This window comes from Quercus lobata, chromosome 6 (genome assembly GCF_001633185.2).
Source record: "Quercus lobata isolate SW786 chromosome 6, ValleyOak3.0 Primary Assembly, whole genome shotgun sequence".
NCBI lineage: Eukaryota > Viridiplantae > Streptophyta > Magnoliopsida > Fagales > Fagaceae > Quercus > Quercus lobata.
The window spans coordinates 27,293,059-27,304,971 of NC_044909.1; the positions used below are offsets into that span (position 1 = coordinate 27,293,059).

Below are 11,913 nucleotides of genomic sequence, written 5' to 3' on the forward strand. Positions count from 1 at the left end.
ATAAATAGGTCAATTTCTTATTGGATTCTCAAAAAAAAAAAAAGAAAAAAAAAAAGGTCAATTTCTTATTGACTTGTGCTGTAACTCACAATCATCTCAAAATGACCGATTCATACAAATAAATATCATTTTTATCTTACATAAATTTGAATTTTAAATGTAATTGGGTAATTAAAATAATTTTAATGATTAGTTTTTGATAAGTTCTATATTGAATCTCTAAAGTCCATAACCCATTAATCCAAAACGAAGGGGGAAATATATACACACACTAATAAGATAATTCTCCTGTTTCGTCTTCAATTTTTGGTATATCAAAATATCTTCATACAAATTCTAAAATAACATACCTTTTGGTTTAATTTTTTTTCTACAAAAAACAAAAAAGGTTAAAAAAGCAATACTATTCACGTAAAAAAAAAAAAAAAAAAAAAAAAAAAAACCACTATCTCACATAAAAACTACCCATTCTTATCCCGTATTCAATTGTCTGATTCTTATTTGTATTTGTTGTCTTTTTGAATTCAAATACTTCAATTATATTTTAGGCTTTTTATTAAATCTTCTTCATTCCGCCTAAAACTTAAGACACTATCTCTATTTCATTTTTAAACATTATTTTATGTTACCTTACCTTTATTTATTTATTTATTTTTTTAAATACAGTATATCACTTTTAAACATTATAACACTAAACCATAAAAACAAATAAATAAATAAAGCATTATTGCACATGCAAAGTGCCTATGATAAGTCTAGTACTATATATAAGAGGATTCCCCTCTTTGAACTAGACTTTTGTGTGGTTCAAAAATACCTTCATTAATGAAGGATAACTTCTCTTAAAAATAAGATCATAAGTTTCATTTTAAATTTAAAAAGAGAACTCCTAAAATTAAAAAAAAAAAAAAAAAATTCCCTTCACCTTCATCTTTTTATTTCCTAAAATTTAGCATTTTATTCTTTTTCATTCAAATAAATGTAAAACACCTCCAATTTAAAAATATTAAAAAAAAAAATTCTAAAATTTAGCATTTTTTCCCCCCACACGTTCACCTTATTTTTGCTACCCAAACTTTTCTTTATATCACTTCACTTTCAAACACACGTTAAAAAAAAAAATATATATATATATATATATATATACGTACAGATACTACTTATCTCTAAAATTTATCCTTTTTATTTGTTTGAAAAATAAAAATAGATGCAAATTTTTAATAGATGAAACACACACACACATATGTATATATATATGTATAAGTTGGATATCCAAAAATTCATTCAATTTGTATATTGTATGGTTCAGAAATACTCTTAAATCTTGAGGACAATTCGGTAAAAATATATTTCCAACACGACTTAAAATGCCTACAAATAGGGCACTCCTACTAATTCATGTCTTCAAAACAAACTTATCTAAAATTTAAATTAAAAAAAAAAAAAAAAAAAAAAAAAAAACTGCATCACACGCACAAAGCACGTGTGATGAGGCTAGTACTCTATAAGATGCAGGCTTGCTTCACAAAGGCTAGCACCTTGCTCCTTACACCCCTTTTGTGCCCTAGGTTATAGTGCCACAAAGATCAAATGAGAAATCTTCATTCAAGTAAAAGCAAAATGGATTAATACGATTTCATTAGCCGTCATCCTCCAATGTTAAGGTCCTAAAAAACAACTCTATCTCTTCTAAAAGTCTCTTATTCCCGCAATGTAACCCTCTAGAATCCATATCTAGAGATGAATCGGATGACATCAAGTGAATGAGATACTCACAAACTTCTTCCAAATCATGTGGGGTGGTAGCCATCTTCTTCATATGCTTATCTGCTCGATCATCTTGAGTATTGTCAGCATACTTATGTTTTCTGCATTCCTGCAATATCAACAAGATCATAAATATGTAATTAAAGTTGTTAGCTATCATCCTTTTTATTACAATATCTTTGGTTGTTTTTTCCTTCTGATCTCAACTTTCAAGGAGTTGAATGCTATCAAGTCTTAAAATTAAGGTATAATGACAGCGAGACAATAGTGACAGTTAAACCAAATAAACCATGGTAATGCACAAATGTTATGGGTAAAACAAAAAGAACAACTAATCATTTTGTTTCAATGATATATTAATAAGTGTGTAGCATAAAAGCATGTGAATCATGTGACAGGAGCAGGATAGATGTAAAAAAGGAAAGTTTTACAAGATTGCTATAAGACCGATAGCTATATTTGAATGAATCCCACTACTAAGAAACAACACTTTCATAAAACAAATATAGCTGAAATGAAAATGAAACAGTAGATGGTGAAAATATATAAAAGATGCAAAATGAAGAAATCAATTAAAGATAGGGATGGCTCCCATTGATGAAATGATAACAAAGAGTCACTTGAGATAGTTTGGTCATATGCAAAGGATAGCAAATAATGCCTTAGTGAGGAAGAGTAATTTGATTCAAATTGAGTGAATGAAAGAGGAAGAACTATAATAAAACTAGTAGAAGTCATAGAATGGGACGTGTTAATTAAGGAGGAGATAAAGAGTAAAATTTCTATAGAATTGAATGGCAGAAAAGAATACATGTGAACAACAGCAATTAGTCTGTTGGGACTAAGGTTTTGTTGTTGCTGCTGGTATATTGATTAGTGCACTTTGAACCTAGAAGACAACCCAAAGAAAAGCAAAAGGAACAGAAAAACATGATATAGAACAAGGAATTGTCACCTGGAGCACCCGATGCAGATCAGCAATTTGTTCAGTCTTCAGGAACCCTGAATTCAGTAGCTCTCGAAACAAAAATACAATCTCTGTGCTTAGATTACTAGCTGAAAGGTTTTTAACTATGCCAGATATGCAGGTATCATCAAAAATGGATCTCATCCACTCAGGAATCTTCTGGAGTTTTAGCAATGCCACAGCCACATGAATTGCAGGCTTGTGATGATTAATAAAAGATTTTGATGCTAAGCATGGAGCCGCCAAAGACATTGCCAACTCTTCTACAATCAGCCTACAACTGATCTTTTCAATCATTGTTGTCTCCTGCATGTCCAGCTTTTCCCACCCCAAAATTATTGATAGGCAGAGGCCACAGTTCAAAGCCACTCTGAGATCGCTATAAAAAATTAAGCCTTCTAACACAGCAATTACAGACTTGAGGTACCCCATGGTACATTTCACTTCCAACTGCATTTTATATCGCTGGTCTGATAATCTGGTAAGCGACTCCAACAGGCTGTAGGAAGCAACAAGTTTGACCAGAGGAGACCCAAAATGCATGAGTCTGCATAGGTCATGGCAACGGATGCCAATGAATGACAGTGGCTGTGTCCCATTTGGTGGATCAAAGAACTTTTGCCAGTCCATAAACCCTGGTAGAACAACAGGCAAACTAGAGCAACCAAAAAATAAATGTTAGTTTCAACAACATAAAATCATACTAATGTATTAAATGGGAGGTACTGACCTTCTTAAAGAGAAGTAATTTAGTAAAAGCAAAAATATCAAAATTTCTCCTTTGCTTGTTCCCTCATCATGATCAACCAATGCAGGCCCTATGAAGCTGGCAGCACAGTTGATTGCAGAGACCAGAGAAGTATTATACATAATAGTTTTTGCAGTTTCTACAAGTATCCCATTGGTGGAGTGGTACAAAATCAGGGAAAATATTCCAATTACTAAGAGACTTTGATGATTCCACCTATCTGCTACCTCTGAGAGGTTAAAGTAGTCCATTAACTACAAAATAAAGTGTATTTTCTGATTAATTTCACACAACTGCAAGCAAACTAGAGTTGGTCAAAGTTAAATTATTCACCTTCATGGTCACTGCAAGCCAATATTCATCATCAGAAAGAATTTCAGGCTGCACCAAACTTAAAATGTTAAAACTCAGAACTGAGGTGGCCATTAATATTGCTGGGGAAGATGCATAGCTTGAATCATAATAAAGAGTGTAGATTGCCTTCCCTATGCCATGCAAACATAATTGGTCTGAAGCAGCTGGAAAGATGTTAATAATAATCTGCATGAGATTAGCCACTGAAATTATGTCGTGCTCTTGGCCTTCATCCTTGGCAAGCTGTATCAACAAGCAAACCAAAATTGTTGCTCCATAGTTATCTCCTGATGCTACTAGCTCTGCAAATGCTTGTGCATTTAGAACTCGATCATTTCTTCCATGGACGATGATGTCAGTCCCATTTGAGATATTGCTCCTGCAGAATTGCAGAACCTGATAAGACAATTGCTTGCTTATTTTCTCTTGTTGAAACAACCATTTTAAAGACACTGAGTGAACTATTGCACAAGGCAAATCCCATTCATTTTCAGTCAATAGCTGGAATAGGATCCTCTCAGCTTTCAAACTGTATGGAATTTGGGAGGACATGCTGGCAAGACCCCGAAAAAGACAATAAAGATTAACCACTCGCATCAGTGCCAGTGAATTGGTAGCCCCAGATTGTAAATCACTACTATTAACTAGAAGATACTGCTCTAGTGAAGCTAAAACCGATTTCTCATCTGCAAGTCTGGAAAAGAAGATACTTAAAATGTAAGGAAAGAAAGATGACAAGTATATTCTTAAAACAGAAATATGTTATGCAACAGATGTATGCAAAACTCCTCTTGCATGCTTATAGAACCCACTTTCATGGACCCCACATACATGTGATAAAGACGTTGCATATACCCGTTACATAAGGTGCCACCTCCTCAAATATGAGTATAAGAACGAGATGAAGTGTCAAGAGCTCAATAACCTTTCATCATGTAAAGAACTGGTATATAATATCACCAAAATGGCAGACTGACAAGAAGACAATTCCAAATTATGAGAGCTCTTTTGCCCAAGTAAAAATAACATATCTACAGGATCGGATGGAAGATATAAGGCAGCATCTCTAATGGGTTGCCCAGAATCATTTCCCAGAAGAACGTCCACAAGTGAGCTGAGCATCAGAAATACTCTGCATTTCATTTTTTCCGTGGGATATAAGCCTAGACATCCAAATGAGAAACTGAACCAAGATGTTGAAACCAGGGTCTTTGCAAGCTCCATTGCTTGGATATCAGAATCCTGAAGCAGTAATGAATGAAAAGTTTCCAGCACCCCAAGGACGACCTCCTCCTCCATTTCATTGATGGCTGTTACAACCCAAGGTAATAAATGTGTTGTGCATACGTCCACCACAGAATTTCGTATTTCCATGTTACAGGACTCGGCAAAGCTTTCTTCATGACCATACAGATACGCCTCTTTAAGTAGGTATAAGGAATGCAAAAGTTGTCCAGGATGTTTTTCAGAGATGTCTAGACAGGCTAAAACAGCATGTTTAGATGCTTCTTGCACTGGTCTTGCCAGATTTGGAGTCCCATGGGAAGAAGAAAACTTCATTAGAGCTACAAAGACTGAGCAGATCAGTATAAATGTCTCAGGAAGCATGCCCATCCTCCCCTCGGTATGCTTTTTAAGCATCCCTGTTAAAGCAAGAACTAACTCTTCTATTTGAGAAGTGGATAACATCCCCAGGCAATCAGAAACATAGTTCCATATGAGCTTTAGAGTCTGACTTTGAACAGGATGAAGAGGAACTTCAGCTACATAATGTACTACTGGAATCAGAGTTGCAAACCCAACAAGCAGCCTTTGTTTGAAAGCTTGCTCTGCTGTTGACAAGAGATCAAGTACCTGAATGCAAGAGCTGACAACTGGATCCTTATATTCTGTTCGTCAATAGAGAAAGTCATTACCACAAAACTAGAGTTTGCAGGACAATAAATTCACTTTTAATATTTTAAAATTTGAAAAATATATATATAGGGACCTAAAAAGTATACAAACTGCACAAGGCTGATACACATTAATTCATTTAGCTAGGAGATATTTGGAAAATAATATAATTAGAATCAAGTTTTCCAAGAACAATTTTTTTAATGAGAAATATTGAGGCAGACTAGACAGGATATGCAAAATTTTCCACGAACTGAACAATTGATTTGATTTGATCAATCATTGCCTGTTTAAAAGGCAGCATCTCTGGTTACAGCAGCTACTCTAACAATTCATGTTAAATTATGCAGAGTACCTTTTGCTTTTTGTTTGAATTAATATGCAATGTAAGTTCACCTGACAATCTAAGTATTTCAAACACATAATCTGCAATATTTTCTTCCACCAGGACTTGGGTCTGCTGTCTTGAAGCACCTTCGCAAGACAAATAATGAAACAGTAAATATAGTGTGCTCTGTTGGACTTGTCTGTCTGACGAAAGCAATGGACCTTTGATGGCCTCAGCAAAAATGATATTCAAACGAGGCCCATCTTTTCCATCTTCTGGTCCTTGCATGAAGTTATCTGCTTCATATAGAATAATGCTGCTTGCCTCATTTGCATTCACCTTAGCGAAAAACCCTCTCTGAGCGAAAACCGTCAAAAGTGCTAAGCAAGAATGATTTGAAAACTGTTAGTTGAAAGAAACAATCATATTGATGAAAATGAAATGATCATGACTCAACAATGATATAGTAGCATCTGGACTGGTGAGTTTTACATTTGTGTCAAGAGTAACTGCTGCTTGTGGCTATATAGTATTCAACAAGTTTTGCCTTATAGTTGAGTCCAATATATGGACCAGAAGTTTCTGGAGTTCACCCGAGTTTTTAGAGCTAGCTTGAAAAATTTTAGTATCTCAAAAATCACGTTAACATTTAATACACAAGATCCTATAATCCTGTTGTTATGGCTTCAAAGATGTCTTTGATGAAACTCATTACTTGTTTATGAGCCAGTTAAATCAAATGCTTGCCAATGACCTTTAGGTAAGATGGCACTTTCCAATGTTTCCAACGGAGACATTTAGAGTTTAAATCCTTCCAGACCCACTTGAAATGTGTCAAAGAAAAATTAAATAAAATTGCTTTTGTGCCATGTTAAATATTCATGTCAAAACTAAAAAGACCTTCATATCACCATCTAATAATATCATGATGATTTAGTGATAACACCAAAATCGAAAAGGCTCTTGGCATTTGATCCTGACCAAAATGGTGGACGGGTCACATCTTGCTACCTCTCCAGCTAGAGTTCCCAAAGGAAATAAGAAATTGAATGTGCAAGAAACGAAGAAAGAGATGACAAACCTAGACAATTCAATCGGACGTCATCAACTTGGGTCTTGATGAGGGCATCCACCACCAGGTGCAAGAGCTTAGGACAAAAGGCTAATAAAACATCAGTTCCATCACCATCTTCTGATGCATATTGGAAGATAGAAACTTTGTACAGAGCAAACAGGATTTCCCCCCGGATCTCCTCACTGTCATAAAAAGGAATTTTTTTTTTTTTTTTTTTAAGTATAATACTAAAAAATTCTCACAAATTCAGTTCCAGGCTGCTTTTTTTTTTTTTTTTTTTTTTTTTTTTTTTTTTTGTTTATTACCTTGGCAATTGAAGACCTGCAACAAGATTGGAAACAAGGCCATATTTATCTTTGATGTGGGCGTACAGATTATTCGTCTCACAGTTCAAAAGAACCCCTAAGCAGTGAAGCTATTCATAGAAATGGAGTGTGGGTCAGTCAGTAATGTTTAAATAATTAAATTCCCACAATTCTTCTACACTACTTAAACTTACAATCCGTAATTTATCATAGTATTAAAGCACGAGATCCTTAATTTAAAACTTGTCTTCATCCTACCTTTCATATAAATTGAAGGGGAGTCAAGAGAAAGTGTTAGAATTACTAGATAAATAATTACATTTACCATTTCCTCTAACCCTAACCATTGATAAATTTATTTTAAGATCCTAATGCATAATTTTTATTTGTTATATTTCTTATTGCATTCTTTTTTAGCACATCATCTAAAACACATCAAATAATTTTTTTTTTTTTTTTTATATATATATATATAATAAGCAACACATCATATTATATATATTTGTTATATCAAAATTCAAATTAGTTTATTATTGTTGTCTAATTTTGAGGCATGTATGTATCCAATTTAACTTTATAAAAATCAACAACTCATAAATCACTACTATTATTGAATTTTTTTTCTATTATGTGTAAGCATCTAGTTATATTATCATATTATATAATGAATCAATGAGTAGAAGAAGGCAGATAATCAAGTAAAAAGCAAAATTGAAAATACCGTAAACAGTTGGGGTCGAGTCCAGGCTAACGCGCGGGAAGCGAGGTGGTGGGAAAGTGTAGCAACGAAATGAGCAGAGAAGGATTCAGATTCGGATGAGAGTTTGAGGATGAGATTTATGAGCTGATTGGCTATGGGTTGATCGTCGAAGGAAGATAGAGCTTTGAGGAGAGGAGAGACGAGGAAGTGAGAATGGGAGGAGGAGATGAGAAATTGAGAGATTTGAGAGAGAGCGTAGGAAACGTGGAGAGTAGGAGAGAGAGGGTTGGAGATGAGGTTGGAGAAGCAGAGGAGACAAATAGATCCTCCTCCTTCGCCTTGTTGGCTTTGGAGATTCAGTGTGGATCGGTGACCTTCACAGCATACTTGTGCTAATTCTTCTCTATTCGCTTCTTCTTCTTCTTCAAGGTCTGGTTGTTTCTGTGAATCGTAGCAGAACAACATTTCTGTGCTTCTCACTTCTCACTTCTCTCAGAGAATTTTGATTTTGCTTTTTTGAAATTTTTGGCGCGAGGCTGAGGATATAATAATATATGACCACCATTTTTTTTTCATTTTAAATACCAAAAATAAAAAAATGCTTTACTTTTTCAACAGAAGGACCTAAAAATGCTTTTCACTTACAAAAAATAATAATAATAATCCATATCATATCAATTGTTTGCACCAAATTGGTGCAACAATAATTTAATTATTTTTATCTACTTATCCTTTATCCCTCTTTCTCAATATATATATATATATATATATATATATATATAAAAACTTCTTCTTTCTTTTTTTTTCCTTTATCAAATTTTTTGAGAGAACTTATTAAACTTATCCTTTATTAAAGTTTAATTATGGTTATCAACTTTTCTTCTTTCTTTTTTTCCTTTTTTTTTTTCAATTTCTATTGTAAAACGAATATAAATTTGATCAACTACACCAAAAAAAAAAAAAAAAAAATCTATTACAGGTCCATTAAAATAAAGACATCCAAGTTCATTATAAATCTTTTTTTTTTTTTTTTGTTAACGTTTATAATATTATGAACTTATTAAAATCGTTTACTCATTACTGCCTTCCTTGATCTTAAGATACATAATATATTATATAAGAGTTGTGTTAATAGTTGCTTTTCGTCATTTGTTAATAAATCATTTTATAATAGTTTTAATACAATTTTTATGGGAAATATAAAATAGGCAGTTTTTTTTTCTTTTTTCATAAAAAGTTTCTAAAATTATTTTCTAAACCAATACTTTTAGGACATCCATTAACTATCTAATTAAATAGTTGAAGTAAAAACAATAATCTATGTGTGTGTGTGTGTGTATATATATATATATATATATATATATATGATACACAAAAAATCAGTAGGCTGAATGCTCCAGGTTTCAATGGGCTAGCGATTACTTGGAAGGCCTGAAAAGAAAGAAACACAAAATCAAAGGTGACCGGAGTGAACCGGCCAAGAACCCTCCGATACTTAAGTTAGTTTTCTCTCTAGAACTCAAGAATTTCAACTTTGAGGGTCGTGGAAACTTACTTTCATTTGATGTGGATGAATCTTTATATAGTGAGTTTTAGAGTGGTTACTTGTTTGGTAACTTCCTCAATGTGTATGGAAGTTAGAAGGCTCAAACTTAACTTCCATAAGTACTATAAAAGTTAGAAAGTTCAATCTTATCTTTTACAACTGCTGTTAGAAGTTAATAACTTAGTGGGAAGTTATAACGATGAACAAGGATTTTGCTCATACTTCTAAATAGTAGAACGTGGTCCAAATTATAAGCTTTTATACGTAAATCCATTCTAAAAATTTTCTAAGTGTTGAGGGGTCGTCTAGGTGTTCCCCTGATGGACGATCTTCATACCCACGGACAACCTCCTGACGGTGGACGACCTTCTTATGTTGGGTTAACCTTTTTGGTCCTGGACAACTATATGGACGAACTGGAGATGGTCTAAATTTTAGCTCACCATTAATATATATATATATATATATATATATATCTAAAAACTAAAGCATAGTATTTATTATTGAAATGGCCACATCATCCACATATTTCTAACACTTTCTCTCTCATTTTTAACTATTTTTCTCCTTATTAATGTCTCACCTTACAATTACATTTCCCTTCACTTTTACATTTTTTCTCCCCACTACTCTATACCTTAATGTTATAATTCCCTCACCCTTTTATCTTCCTTTTATTTTGACTCATTTTCTACCCCTTTTATATACTATAAAATTTTGGTATTCTCTCTTCCATTCAATTGATATTTTGCCCACACAAAAAGGTAAATACTTTATCTCCCTCTCTTTATTTTTATTTTTTAATTTCTTTTGGTAGATTTTTAATTCTTTATTGCATTTCTATTTTCAGTTGATAAATATTTGTGTTGAACTCTACTTTTAGTTTATGCAATTAAGTTGTATTTTAATTTGTTATTTTTTTTTAATTGTTAGATGCTATCCTATAATCCTATGACATATATAGTATATAATAATATAATATTATTCTATTATGTAGTATGATTTGGATAATTTGGTGCTTACAACTATACATTTATTTTTTAGTATTCTTCTAGCTCACATTATCTCCCAAAAAAAATGTGATTAAATCTCCTTAAGAGAATAAGGAAATTGAATAATTAATTTCAAATTGAAAAAAGTTTAGTTGTACCCCACCCCCCTCCCAAAAAAAAAAAAAAATAACACACTATAACAAAAGTTTGAATGATAAAAACCACTTCAAAAAAGAAAAATATCAATCAAACACACCCAGTTTTCTCAAAAAAAAAAAAAAAAAAAAAAACTAAAACTAAAACAATAGAATGATATATTTGTAGTGGTAGAGAGATGGAAAATACTTTTAGAAATAGTTCAATTTTTAAGGATAACAAATTATATTCAATAAATTTTAGTTAATAAATTATATACTATACCACATTATAAAATAATGTATTGATTGCAAATTTTGACAAATCCACCATTAGATTACATTATCTTCATAAATTCTTCATGCTTGCTAAATATCATGACAATCAAAGATCAATAATTATGTTATCAATGAAATGTCAAAAGTTCTAGTGTTTATAGTTTAAAATTATGTATCAAAGATGGGTTTATAGATTAAATATTAAACAAAGTTTGATCGGAATCAAATTTGGCATACGTGTTAAGAATATGTAATTTTATGGTGAGATTTTCAAATTAATTATCAATCAAATAAAAATTTATTAAGTGATGTAACTTTAAGCAATGTACCACTTAATATTTCTTTTATTAGTTGTGAATTTTGACAAATTCATTGTTGGATTACATTATCTTTATATATTTTTCATGTTTGCAAAATTTTAAGACAATAAAATATCAATAAATATGTTACCAATGTAACATTTAAAGTTCAAGATTTTATAGTATAAAATAATGCATCAAATATGAGTTTTTGGATTAAATAGTAAATAAATTCTGAATGGCAAAAGATTTGACATACAGGTTAAGAACATAAAAAATATGTAATTCAACAGTGAGATTTTCAAATTATTAATCAAATAAAGAGTTATTAGGTGGTGCAACTTTAAACAATATTACACCACTTAATTTTTTTATTGGATGCAAATTTGTCAAATTCACCATTAGATTACATTATCTTCATATATTATCCGTGCCTACAAATTCCCAAACAATAAAAAAATAAAAAATAAAATCTATAACTATGTCGTTAATGAAATGTTTGAAGTTCAAGTTTTTATAGTTT

At 31.9% G+C, this 11,913-nt stretch overlaps 1 protein-coding gene across 5 annotated transcripts; it reads right to left on the reverse strand.

Moving 5' to 3' along the window:
* Nucleotides 1–1,334: 1,334 nt before the first annotated feature.
* On the reverse strand, nucleotides 1,335–8,646 carry LOC115993816 (protein PRD1). Of its 5 annotated transcripts, none has more exons than XM_031117791.1 (9): nucleotides 8,162–8,646; nucleotides 7,441–7,456; nucleotides 7,142–7,222; nucleotides 6,129–6,440; nucleotides 4,762–5,725; nucleotides 3,816–4,530; nucleotides 3,465–3,736; nucleotides 2,723–3,389; nucleotides 1,335–1,876 (listed from the first exon to the last, which is right to left on the reverse strand). In XM_031117791.1, the coding sequence occupies exons 1-9, from the start codon at nucleotides 8,603–8,605 to the stop codon at nucleotides 1,640–1,642; spliced, it is 3,708 nt and encodes a 1,235-aa protein (XP_030973651.1). In that variant the 5' UTR covers nucleotides 8,606–8,646; the 3' UTR covers nucleotides 1,335–1,639. The 5 variants fall into 5 exon arrangements, with proteins under 5 accessions (XP_030973651.1, XP_030973653.1, XP_030973650.1 ...); XM_031117793.1 differs by having other exon boundaries at nucleotides 3,816–4,215; nucleotides 7,142–7,317; nucleotides 7,441–7,550; XM_031117790.1 differs by having other exon boundaries at nucleotides 7,142–7,317; nucleotides 7,441–7,550.
* Nucleotides 8,647–11,913: the final 3,267 nt, after the last annotated feature.

Coding starts and splice junctions, on each gene's coding strand:
- LOC115993816 (XM_031117790.1), bottom strand. CDS start 8,605: ATGTTGTTCTGCTACGATTCACAGAAACAACCAGACCTTGAAGAAGAA. Junction 5,726..6,128: donor TGAAATACTTAGATTGTCAG/GTGAACTTACAT, acceptor ATTGACGAACAG/AATATAAGGATCCAGTTGTC. Junction 3,390..3,464: donor AATTACTTCTCTTTAAGAAG/GTCAGTACCTCC, acceptor TGGTTGCTCTAG/TTTGCCTGTTGTTCTACCAG.